Genomic DNA, 13,564 nt, shown 5'->3' with positions numbered 1-13,564 from the left:
GGAGACTAAATAATAATAATGTAGTCATTAAGCATAGTCAAGGACCTTCAGTTCTTTCTCAGGGGCTACAGATAATATTCTGAGCCATATGCTAGGAGTTGTCTTACAGATACCAAAGCACCGGGTAAAGAAGTTAACTACATGATGACCAGACTGTACCCAGGACATGAGCTGCCACACTTCTGAGAACTGACTGCAAAGAAATGGGAACAAATGGACCCTGGAACTGAGATGAACTGTACCTAAAACAACCACAGTGTTGCTGGTCAGACCACTGATGACCAATTCGAAGATGACTGTTAGAGAGGACTGTGCTGTTTCTGCATGTAACCCCTTTCCCAACTCCGTCTATAAAAGCTCTCACCCCCTGCTTGTTGGGGTGGGGAGTCAGTCTTTGGACAGATGTCCGCCACCTTCCCCCTCCTCCTCCCAGTTGCTGGCATCTGCTGCTGCTGCTGCTTAAATAAAGCAAACTTTCCTTTTCACCAACCTGGCCTGTTTACTGGCTTTTGAGGGCCAAGCACCTAACTCCACACACACATACTCTTTCATTAAGAGCAGGTGAGAACAAAGGCCTTCAGGGTGAGAAGCCTCTTGGGAAAGGTCAGCTCCCCCGAGGGGGGCTGCTATGTCCCCCATCCAGCTCCCCATCACTGACAAGAATGAAACCAGATTAGACTGGAAAAACAACTAAAGAACCACTGACTCAAACACAACATTCAAAAGCACTTACTTACACGAGAAAGAGAGAGACAGAAGAGGAGATGGTCAGCTGTGGGGAAGTCACCAAGAACTAGCATAGATTTGAGGTCCAATTGAAACCACAGTGCTCAGGAGCTCAAGGTTCCTCTCTTTGAAGTTATAAGGAGTTAAATGTGGGAAGGAGGTGGGAAGAACGTGGTGGGCATCATAATTGTAAAAGCATCACCAAACACCATTAAACCTACTTCATGTTCACAAGCTACCTTTCCAAGACTACTTAATAAATGTAAATACTGCTAAATCTAGATACATGAATGAAGACCTCAATAGCCACTTAAAAAGTATAAAAATTGTGCTTTATCTGAAACCCAATATAGAATAACATCTCTTCCAGCTTGAATCCCGAATGGGGTATGCTCATCACCCCATTTGTTAAGTGAATCTGCAAATCTAACATTTTAAAGGGATGGGCAACGCACAGCCTAAAACTGGTGTCTATTAAAATGATCAACCTCCAACTGATCAGAGTCTGTAAGTCATCATCTTCCTGCTCTTCCTTGCAAAAAAGAAGTAGAATCTAGCTGGTCAAATGTTTCTCACTCATCAGAAAACTTACTAAGCGTTTCTACAGTGGAAAAAGGATCCACATGTATGCAGACCTTTTTATCCAAATGCTTTCAAGACCACGAGCATCCTCCTAGATTCCCCAGGTGCAAGGTGAGTCACTTTCCCAGGTCTCCTATTTGTGATGGAGGCTTTATTATCTGGATTCCCCAGCTAGAGTTCTAACTACCAGACACATTCGCCAGAAGAGACATCAGTCTATTTCCCATAATTTCTGCTTCCTGGGAAAGGATCCCATTGAGTGATGCTCATTAATCTAGCAAGGATGAATCCAAAGATAAAGGAAGTAAACTTTAATTAGACTTTAAAGGTAGAGATACAAGGGTCAACTCTCTGTCATTGGTTCTCTTGAACCATCCTCATAAGATAACCAGCCTTCGCCACCAAAATCAAAAGCCAATACCCTCCCTCATTCGACCAACACCCAGGGGACACTGACTGTGATATTAAGACTCTTCTGCACCTTTGTTTATAAAAAGAGAACTTAAAACTAAAAGCAAACCTGATGGCATCCACGGGTCAGAGGTTGGTTTGGTCAAAGTGTTCACTTGCTCCCAGTTGAACTCATCATCTACAGCCTGACTGTATCCACATGTGCTGTAAGGCTCATCAAAGAGGCAACCACCTAAAACGTAAAAGAAAGGAGAGTGATATTAATAATGACTAGACCTCTGGGATAAGCTACATTGACTGCAGGGAACCGTAAACCCACGATTGATGCTCAACTCAATTTGACCCTGACCCCACTGCATCCTAAGTAAGTGTTATCTGAGTACTAGACATGCCTTGTCAATAATTCTAAATTATATTGTTTCCCCAAAAGACTCTGACATCTTTATAATAGCCATTCAGTTGTGTCTGACTCTTTGTGACCCTTTGGACTGAAGGCCACCAGGCTCCTCTAGCCATGGGATTCTCCAGGCCAAAATACTGGAGTGAGCTGCCATGCCCTCCTCCAGGGGATCTTCCAGACCCAGGGACTGAACCCGTCTCCTGCATTGCAGGTAGATTCTTTACCAGAAAGCACTGGGGCAGCCCAGTTGAAAGTAAAAATGAAGCAAATTTATAATTCATATTTTCCAGATTCATATGAAGTTGGCATAATTGACTTGTGTTCAAAACTTTAATAGAACCATCCTAGGTATTCAATACGTCTTCAAAAGAAAAAAAAATTATAATTTGTCCAAAAAATGAAAAGAGAAATACTTCCATCATAACACTGGCATGCTGGTCAGGGACAAAACAGTAGAGATTGTAGACCTTGCTTGAAAAATATTTGTCTAAGGATTATTCTAAATCTAACACAAAAACGGGTTTTGCTTTAATACTTTGGAGATTTGAGGTCTCAAAATTAAAAGAGATTAAAAATTTGCTTACAGTCCACACAATTTTTAAAGGCAAGGATAAATTCAAAATTAAACATGGGGTAAACATCTGCTGGATGTTGAAGCTAAAAATGAAGCTACTTAAATAAAGAAACAAAGAATAAAAGAAAACGCAGTATATGCAAAGCAGGTCCGCTGTTTCAGCATCTGGGGACACACTGATGATTCAAAAAGTCCCACCCACATCCTCTCAAATGTCTCTTGTTACCCTGAATCATTATAGCATCAAGTTTCACATTGCCAAAGTGAAGGATTATATCAATCATCTTAATTATCATGAAAATTCTACTGCCCATTATCATAGAATGTTATTAATTATATCAATTTAAAAGATTAATTATAATCACTTGCCAATGATGAGAATTGAGGGTCTGGTCAAGAAAACACAAGTGTAAGAATATAATTTCACTGTGGCTGTACCATATGCCCTGGCAGCAAAAAGATAAATAAAATAATAAAGTAGTTGCACACACTCAGACATAGGGTCCCCTAGTCCAATTTCCATCCACTTGCTTACATCAATTCTACAACCTTCTAGACAGACAGACAGCTTCCGAACAGGTGCGTGCGTGCTCAGTCCCGTCTGACTCTTTGCGACCCCAAAGAGTGTAGCCCATCAGGCTCCTCTGTCCATGGGATTCTCCAAGCAAGAATACTGGAGTGGGTTGCCACTTCCATCTCCAGGGAATCTTCCCAACTCAGGGATAGAACCCACACCTCCGGCATCCCTTGTATCAGCAAGCAGAATCTGGGAAGCCCTCTGAACAGGTGGGCACCCAGAATTTAGAAAACATCCCTCTGATTGTAGACGATTCCTTTAAAAAGGCCCAAATGTAGCTTCCTGAAATGTATACCCATCTATCTTAGCTCTTCCCTGTGAAGAAACAGTGAAAAATCCCCGTTCTTACACAAGAAAGCTATTTAAAAAGAGCTGTCAAGTTCTATGTTTTTGCTTCTCCAGGCAAAACATGTTTTGCTCCCCTCCCTCACTCCCTCCCTCCCACTAGAAGGCTCTCAGACCTTCACTATGGAGGCAGGTGTTCTAAACACGGTCAAGTTTATCAACGCTCATCTAAACCAGGGACTCCCAGTACTGCAGCCCCAATTCGACTGACTACTTCCCTTGACCTCTTGCTCTGTCAACAGCCTGAGCTGAGGGCTGGCCCATCCTGGGATTCCTGGAGCCTGGAATCCCACACGTTTCCTCATACCTCTGCCATCGAGCCCCTTCTCCCCTTTGCAATAAGGGAAGTGACTTTCTACATTTTCCCTTTCTAAACCCCATCTCTGTTGTCAGTACATCTCTCCAGCCTGGTGAGAGCTTCTGCAATCCTGATTTTGTCATTTGGGTGTTAAGTTATCCTACCTAGGTCTGGGTTATTTGCAAGTTTGATGAAGCATGCTTGCTGTCAGCCTCCAAATCACTGATAAAAGATGTTCAAGGGACACAGGGGCATTTTAAGAAGTGTCCCTCCTCTTTCACTCTTTGTATTAAGTCACTAGCTCCAGTGGCCCTGGACACCATCTTCTGTAACGCTTTTAACAGAACTTCCCAATTAAACATTCTGTTGGGAACAGAAAACTCATTATAAAGACACAGCATTAACTCAATACTTCACCTTGACAACAACTGGTAATTTATATTTCCCTCTTATTCAGCTTTAACAAGTTCAGAAACAGAGTGGCTTTGTTTCGAGCATGTAATACTAACAACTTTACAATTTCGGGTAAGAAATGTTAGAAGACTATGCAAACATTTATGAGAAATATTTTCTCTTGGTTGCAAGCCCTAATTTTGATATAGAAAATAGCCTTACTGCTGCAGGAATAAACCCAAACAGCAGTAGCACTTGTAATATTCAAAAGAAAGAAAGAAGCATGAATTTTGACAGAAAAGGGACCCCCAGTGGAAGCACAGACAGTACTCTGATGAAAGTCCTGCCGTGCAATCTTACGCAGTGAGAAATAGCTTGGGGCATCAGCAAAACAACGGAAGGCTGGTTAAAGATGTGGTTTAGGAACCAGTTCTTGGCACTGCTGCTGCTGCTAAATCACTTCAGTCATGTCTGACTCTATGCGACCCCATAGATGGCAGCCCACTAGGCTCCTCTGTCCCTGGAATTCTCCAGGCAAGAATACTGGAGTGGGTTGCCATGTCCTTCCCCAATAAGCAAATACAATGGTGAGAGGTGGTATGGCTGAAGCAAACTCCAACGACTAATACAATGATGGTACAAGGATATAATTTCCCTATTATATAAAGCTGCTTTTACCACTTGAAGGAAAACAGAGAATCCACACAGGACTATGGAACCACCGGGAAGTGGCACAGACTGGATTTCCTGTTGCCCCAACCTATGTCTCCCTACACACCTAGAGACCCATCACTGGCCTTCATCCAACGGACACAGAACCCTAAAACAGCAAAGGTGGTCCACTGAGATGAAATAAGCCAAGAGTCAGGTTAACAGCAATGGGATAGAGAGCACAGTGAAGCTTTTCGATTTCAAGGCAACTCTGGGTAGACATGATGTGAACAGGTTCCAGGGTCAGACGCCTGGCACTTCCTTATTCTTGTCCCACTGACTTTGTGTTTGTAGACAAATCATTTAGCCTCTCTGAACCCCAATGTCTTTACCAACGAAATGAATACAACATGTATCTCACTCGGTGTTTCTGATAAGTCAGTTCGGCAGCAAGTGTGGCTGGTCTAACAGAGTTAGCAAGTCCACCAGTATCAGCTATTACTACTACTAATAATTATTATTACTAATTAGTAAAAGCTATTACTAATAATCTTACTAGGATTTAAGCTAAGGTCTTAAATCAACTCTGAATATTCATTGGAAGGACTGATGCTGAAGCTGAAGCTCCAATACTCTGGCCACCTGATGCAAAGAGTCAACTCATTGGAAAAGACCCTGATGCTAGGAAAGATTGAAGGCAGGAGGAGAAGAGAGTGACAGAGGATGAGATAGTTGGATGGCATCAGCGACTCAATGAACATGAGTTTGAGCAAGCTCTGGGAGATAGAGAGGGACAGGGAAGCCTGGCGTGCTGTAGTCCATGGGGTCGCAAAGGGTCAGACACGACTGAGTGACTGAACAACAAATCTTCCTTACCATTTGTATCTTCTACAAGGACTCTCAGGAGTTCACTGCACTGCAAGTGGCTGGAATAAATAATTAGAAATGGTAACATGTACTCTGTAGGGAAATTGAACAGTGTGGACTTCTCCATGGCACCACAAGAGCAAAGAACAGAGCTTGCTGGGCTTATCAAGTGAGTGCCTTGGGGCCAGTGAAGAATGTGACAAGGAAGCAAAATCCCAGAAACGTCATGAGATGAAGACTTTCCAAAAATAAGTCACCTGCAGTTTCAGGATAACATGGACAGCTTACCATCATGTAGAGGAATACTGTTGGCAACAAATTGCCAAGTTTTCTCCAGAACTCTGGGCATTGGACCAACACCCAACAGCCCACAGCTGGACCATATTCATCCACCAGTCAAGGTAAATTATTTCTCTTTTGAGAAGGGGAATCAGGACTACCTGCTGCTGCTGCTGCTAAGTCACATCAGTCGTGTCCGACTCTGTGTGACCCCACAGACGCCAACCCAACAGGCTCCCCCGTCCCTGGGATTCTCCAGGCAAGAACACTGGAGTGGGTTGCCATTTCCTTCTCCAATGCATGAAAGTGAAAAGTGAAAGTGAAGTCACTCAGTCGTGTCCAACTCCTAGCAACCCCATGGACTGCAGCACACCAGGCTCCTCCATCCATGGGATTTTCCAGGCAAGAGTACTGGAGTGGGGTGCCATTGCCTTCTCCGAATCAGGACTAAACCCAAGGTCAAATACGTGATGAAGGAAAGGTGATGCAAGCCAGATGAGTGGTGATCTGCTTCTCTGTTGTTCTCTCTCTTACATCAATACACACACGCACCTCCATTGTACCTTGAGAAAGGCTTTTCCTTAGCAAATCTGCATACAACACACAACCTGTGAGGGAATAAGGAGCTATTATGTGAAAGGAAGCGTCAGCGGGTGTCAATATCCAGGTAACGGACAACAAGGATGATAAGGCTTGTTCCAGGCAATGCAACATAGTAACATGCCAATTAAATTAATACAATTAAAGAAAAGTGAAAATTGAAAAGCAAGAAAAGTAGTGGGGGGGGGGAGTAAGAATAAGATGATATCAGGATTATGGAGAGGACTCCCCCATTATCACCAAATAATTTTTTTAAAAGTCATTAGGCTCATTCACTGGCCATGTATTTCACTCTGAGCTTTGGGGTAGCCAGTGCCAAGAGGAAATAATGACTGATTACACAATCCACAGTATCTAGGAGATGATAATATACATACTAAAGCTAGTAACAGGGGTTTCCATTTACTAATGGAGAAGGGCATGGCAACCCACTCCAGTATTCTTGCCTGGAGAATTCCATGGATAGTGGAGCCTGGTGGGCTACAGTCTGTGAGGTAGCAAAGAGTCAGACACTTCTGAGTGACTAGCACTTTTACTTTCTCACTTTCACAATTTCTAAGGACTTGTTCAACGCTCACACCAACCCAACAACATAGGTACCATGATCCCCACTTTACAGTCACAGAAAATGAGGCACAGAAGGGTTGAGAGCTTGCACAGAAGCTCCCAAAGGTGGAAGACAGTGATGCAGAGACTTGAACCCCGGCATCCTGTCTTGAAAACCCACATTCTTAACACTGTGTGACAGTATCTCCCAAACTAAAAACTGGAAAGAAACACAACTCCTAATCCTACATCCAGAGGGAGGGACCTCTCTTCCCAGGGCACCAGGATGAAGCAATCAATATGCATTAATGAACACAGTTCTCAGGAGCAACCACCGCAATGGAGCCACAGATTCTAGGGTCCATTTGTTAACATGTCAGGACAGCATGTCATCCAACTTCAATTAGATAAACTTGATTAAGTGGGAGCTCAGAGCATTCTCGGATAAAACTGTAACCTCCCTCAAAATGGTCTTTATGAATATTGCTTCTCTCAAAAAAGTCTTAGTGGACTGCCATGAATTTATATGTTTACTCCTCAACTAAGACCCGAAGCCAGCCTGTGCTGTTACTGAAGCAATGCACGATAGGTTCTAGAAATAAGATGGAACCATGGGTTTTTTGTTGTTGTTGTTTTATAAAAACTTCAGAGTTTAAAAGAAACAGGTGTCCAGAAGCCTAGGAATTCTTCTCAAAAGCTATTTTATTTTCATTATTTTGGCCATGCTGCCCCAGCTTGTGGGATCTTTTTGTTCCCCAACCAGGGCTTGAACCCATGTCCTTGGCAGTGAAAACACAAGAGTCCTAACCAATGGACCACCAGGGAATCCCCTCAAAAGCATTTAGATCATTATAACTCTTAGTCATCTTGATATTCCTGAGAGCTAGTACATGGTAAAGTGAAAGTGATATTCACTCAGTCATGTCTGACTCTTTGCGACCCCATGGACTATAGCTCACCAGGCTCCTCTGTCCATGGGATTTCCCAGGCAAGAATACTGGAGTGGGTTGCCATTTCCTTCTCCAGGGGATCTTCCCAACCCAGGGATTGAACCTGGGTCTCCCGAATTGCAGTCAGATTCTTTACTGTCTGAGTCACCAGAGGGCTGGTCTGTACATGGTAGGCACCCAATAAATGCTTTTTCAGAAACACAGATGATGAATTTCCCAAAGCTCTGTGCAGAATCTGGCCACAATAATTTTGCCTACATTTTTTTCTCACTGTAATATCCACTTAAACAATGAAAACAATCTCAATTGTTTTCAAAAACACCCAGCCCTGTCCTGATGTGTTCCAAGATGAATCAGCTCCAAATGTGACAAAATCACTGAACATGTTCGTTTTTTTTATTAAGGCTGAAAACTATAAGCCAGCTAAATGTTAATGAAGTCTCCTTTCAAATTATGGTTTTTGCTTTTAGAAAAGTTAGTCTTTTTTTTTTCTTTCTGGCAATAATTAAGATAGTAAAGCTAGTTGTCTATAAAGGTCATTCACGATTTATGAAAATAAAATATTATCATTTGCATATTGAAGGGGATTTATCTTTCTTCTTTCTTAGGAATTTGCTGCTGTTGTTTAGTCACTTAGTCATGACCGACTCTTTGCGACCCTGTGGACTGTAGCCCACCAGGCTCCTCTGTCCATGGGATATGCCAGGCAAGAACACTGGAAAGGGTTACCATTTCCTTCCCAACCCAGGGATCAAACCCACATCTCATGGCAGGCAGATTCTTCACCACTGAGCCACCAGGGAAGCCCTTCTTTGGAACAGCAGAGCATTACTCAGTAGGACCAAGAGTAGTATGCCATCGTCAAGACACAGGTTATAACTGAGTGGGTGGTCCACTTTTTCCCCAAAGGAAACTTAAAAATTCTTTCACAAGATCACTCCATATCCTACTAAAGCTCCAGAACTGGAGAGAAGACAAAAGAAACCAAACCGTCAGGGATCAGAACCCACCCTCTGGAGCAGTATCTAGATATTCTTTGATTGTGACCCATAGTCATGACACCGTAACCCATCACATGTATACACACACTTCATAAACCACATTTATCTCTACTGAGATACACTGGCCTTTTTCATTTCTGTTCTATCTGATTTTGAAAAGGGTGGTGTCTGGGTTTAGAAAACTGACTCTATGATCCTTCAAAAGGTGCTCCTGTGGCCTTTAAGGTGTGGGGGTAAAAACCATTACCTGGGACCCTTCGTTTAGCTTGAAGTTACTACTCAACTCTATGATGTGAGTGCCCTGTGTTCTGTGAAGTGACCTGTGATCTGCAAAGACCCCAATTTCCTGAACATCCATCACATGCTAGCCAGATTCTGCTTCAGAAAACAGAGTCATTATTTCATCTAATCCTCACAACCAGCATAAGACTATACTCTCAATGTGTGTGTGGATGCTGAATCACTTCAGTTCAGTTCAGTTCAGATCAGTCGCTCAGTCGTGTCCGACTCTTTGCGACCCGATGAATTGCAGCACACCAGGCCTCCCTGTCCATCACCAACTCCCGGAGTTTACTCAAACTCATGTCCATGGATTTGGTGATGCCATCCAGCCATCTCATCCTCTGTCATCCCCTTCTCCTCCTGCCCCCAATCCCTCCCAGCATCAGAGTCTTTTCCAATGAGTCAACTCTTTGCATGAGGTGGCCAAAGTACTGGAGTTTCAGCTTTAGCATCAGTCCTTCCAATGAACACCCAGGACCGATCTCCTTTAGAATAGACTGGTTGGATCTTTTTGCAGTCCAAGGGACTCTCAAGAGTCTTCTCCAACACCACAGTTCAAAAGCATCAATTCTTCAGTGCTCAGCTTTCTTCACAGTCCAACTCTCACATCCATACATGACCACTGGAAAAACCATAGCCTTGACTAGATGGACCTTTGTTGTCAAAGTAATATCTCTGCTTTTCAATATGCTATCTAGGTTGGTCATAACTTTACTTCAGTAGCATCCAACTCTTTGAGACTGCATGGACTGTAGCCTGCCAGGCTCCTCTGTCCATGGGATTCTTCAGGCAAGAATACTGGAGTATTTCCTCCACCAGGGGATCTTCCTGACCCAGGGATCAAACTCGTGTCTCTTACATCTCCTGCACTGGCAGGCAGGTTCTTCACCACTCGCACCATCTGGGAAGCCGATAGTTTCAATGTCTGATCAAAGAACTCGTCACATAACAAACCCCACGCAAATGTCTGTCTCACAAAGCCTAAAGTCAAGAATCAATATATTTTTCCCCAGGTATCAGTGTATTACCTCTCAGTCCTAAATTCACTTTTCATTGCTTGCTCTGAGAAAATGTATGCAGACCCTCTGACTACATGCTCTGTTCCACTTGACAAGACTTTAAGCTTGGCCAGCAGAGGGTCCTGGAGAGGCAGGGCAGGAGGAAAGAGGGGGCTTCCAGAGCTCCCAGAAGGCTCCCAGCACACACAGCTTCAGGAGCCCCAGATCCACAAGGTCAGGGCTATCTGGCTCCTCTAGCATGTGGTAGCCAATAGGGTCCAGCAGACAGCACTAACCCCGGCACCTCTCGGTGGCTCACCTCCCATGAATAGCTTTCCCGGCCACCCTAGAGGACACTTCCTCTGAGTTCCATGGCTGTGGCCCCACAGGGACTTCCCTGCTGTCCACCACGTCCTGGATCTCAGCTCTGGGGGGAAATTCTCCTAGGACTTCATTAATGCTCGGGAACAGTGGCTGCCTCACACATGTGCTATTACTTCTCTACTCTTCAGAACACTCTACCTATTTGCCAACCTCTCCATTCTAATCTGTTGTTATATTCTTTATGGATACATCCCTATATTTACAAATGTCAGTTTGACGTGGCCAAACATTTCACCCACATCACAGAGAGCTTGGTGTGGGGCCAGCAGTCCAAGCCAGATCTGCATCCAGAGTTCACACTCCTTCAAGTCTACACACCTCCACCCTTCAGGCTCCTCTGGTGGCGCAGAGGGTAATGAATCTGCCTGCAATGCAGGAGATCCAGGTTCAGTCCCTTGGTCTGGAAGATCCCCTGGAGAAGGGAATGGCAACCCACTGCAGTATTCTTGCCTGGGAAATCCCATGGACGGAGGAGCCTAGTGGGCCACATTCCAGGGGATTGCAAAGAGTCAGACAGGACTGAGCAACTAACACTTCATCCTCACCCTTAACCCACCTCCATAAAGTAAGCAAATAACAACCTGAAATATTTATGTAATGACTGTTACATGAATTGCATTGTAAATAAGCTCCTGAAAGTAACGTTTCTAAGGAGCTAATGGAGGACAACCAAATGTTAATATCTGCCAACATCCGCTGGATCATTGAAAAAGCAAGAGAGTTCCAGAAAAACATCTATTTCTGCTTTATTGACTATGCCAAAGCCTTTGACTGTGTGGATCACAATAAACTGTGGAAAATTCTGAAAGAGATGGGAATACCAGACCACCTGACCTGCCTCTTGAGAAACCTATATGCAGGTCAGGAAGCAATAGTTAGAACTGGACATGGAACAACAGACTGGTTCCAAATAGGAAAAGGAGTGTGTCAAGGCTGTATATGTCACCCTGCTTATTTAACTTATATGCACAGTACATCATGAGAAATGCTGGGCTGGAAGAAGCACAAGCTGGAATCAAGATTGCTGGGAGAAATATCAATAACCTCAGATATGCAGATGACACCACTCTTACTGCAGAAAGTGAAGAGGAACTAAAAAGCCTCTTGATGAAAGTGAAAGAGGAGAGTGAAAAAGTTGGCTTAAAGCTCAACATTTAGAAAACGAAGATCATGGCATCTGGTCCCATCACTTCATGGGAAATAGATGGGCAAACAGTGGAAACAGAGTCAGACTTTATTTTCTGGGGCTCCAAAATCACTGCAGATGGTGACTGCAGCCATGAAATTAAAAGATGCTTACTCCTTGGAAGGAAAGTTATGACCAACCTAGACAGCATATTCAAAAGCAGAGACATTACTTTGCCAACAAAGGTCCATCTAGTCAAGGCTACGGTTTTTCCAGTGGTCATGTATGGATGTGAGAGACGGACTGTGAAGAACGCTGAGCGCCAAAGAATTGATGCTTTTGAACTGTGGTGTTGGAGAAGACTCTTGAGAGTCCCTTGGACTGCAAGGAGATCCAACCAGTCCATTCTAAAGGAGATCAGCTCGGGGTGTTCTTTGAAAGGAATGATGCTAAACCTGAAACTCCAGTACTTTGGCCACCTCATGTGAAGAGCTGACTCATTGGAAAAGACTCTGATGCTGGGAGGGATTGGGGGCAGGAGGAAAAGGGGATGACAGAGGATGAGATGGCTGGATGGCATCACCAACTCGATGGACATGAGTCTGAGTGAACTCCGGGAGTTGGTGATGGACAGGGAGGCCTGGCGTGCTGCGATTCATGGGGTCACAAAGAGTCAGACACAACTGAGTGACTGAACTGGACTGAACTGAAGATACACATACATTTTCAACTGTTCTGACTTTAACAGGTTAAACTGACTTATATACTCAGGCAATCATTCTCCTTGTTATAATTACAGTCCTTTTAAAGTCATTTTGTAAAAAGACTGTAATACTCCTCGAGGAGATTTCTGGAACATTTTTCTCATTTGTTCTAAATACAGAATGACCCCATTTAAGGCAGCCTTTATAAAATGCATAAAGTATTAAATGGGACTCTCTACAGAGAGGGCAAATCAAAAACTAAGTGAATTAATGTTATATGTTCTATTTTCCTAAAATACATGTAATCTCAGGTGGTCCTTTCCATTTATTTCAAATTTAGAGCTGTGAGATAAACGGCTGTAAACTACATTTTCAAAGGATAAACAGAAGCGAGCTATAATATACATAATTGTTTTAAGAGTGGGGGAAAAAAATCTGCACCAATATAGCTAAGCCACTGCTTTCCTCTTCTAAATCAATCCCAGTGACTTCTGCATTTAATTGCCTGCCAACAACGAAAGTATATAATGCCTCTTAAACTCTGAATGCCCCACTGATGGTTAGTGAATCGGACAGTAAGCATTATAGAATGCACTTCTACATAATTTAATCTAGCAAGCGGCTTTTACACATTGCACAGGCATTTAAATGGCTGATGCCACACTCTATCATAAGAAGTGTTATCTGCCAATGGATGTATTTTATATAGTTCAAAGGAAATGAGTCGTTTTGTTCTTAAAGTTTCTATAGCTTATGACATCGCATTCTTCATTTCATATCAATCTATTGGTTCCTTATTTTTTAAAAAGAACTGATTGTAAAACACAACCATGTATTTTTCCTATTCGTCTCAAAATCTGTTTTTTTAAA

General features: G+C 43.2%; 1 protein-coding gene across 4 annotated transcripts in view; it reads right to left on the bottom strand.

Moving 5' to 3' along the window:
• PTPRM (protein tyrosine phosphatase receptor type M) overlaps positions 1–13,564 on the bottom strand; it is a 660,428-nt gene that overhangs the window by 494,418 nt on the left and 152,446 nt on the right. For all 4 annotated transcript variants that reach the window (XM_070361479.1, XM_070361481.1, XM_070361480.1 and 1 more), the window contains exon 2: positions 1,829–1,951. In XM_070361479.1, the coding sequence (XP_070217580.1) occupies positions 1,829–1,951 (123 nt within the window). The remainder of the gene's footprint in view (positions 1–1,828; positions 1,952–13,564) is intronic.

The sequence above is a fragment of the Bos mutus genome, chromosome 24, assembly GCF_027580195.1.
Source record: "Bos mutus isolate GX-2022 chromosome 24, NWIPB_WYAK_1.1, whole genome shotgun sequence".
NCBI lineage: Eukaryota > Metazoa > Chordata > Mammalia > Artiodactyla > Bovidae > Bos > Bos mutus.
Note: the sequence above shows the minus strand (reverse complement) of the source record. Positions and strands in the feature narration are given on the sequence as shown.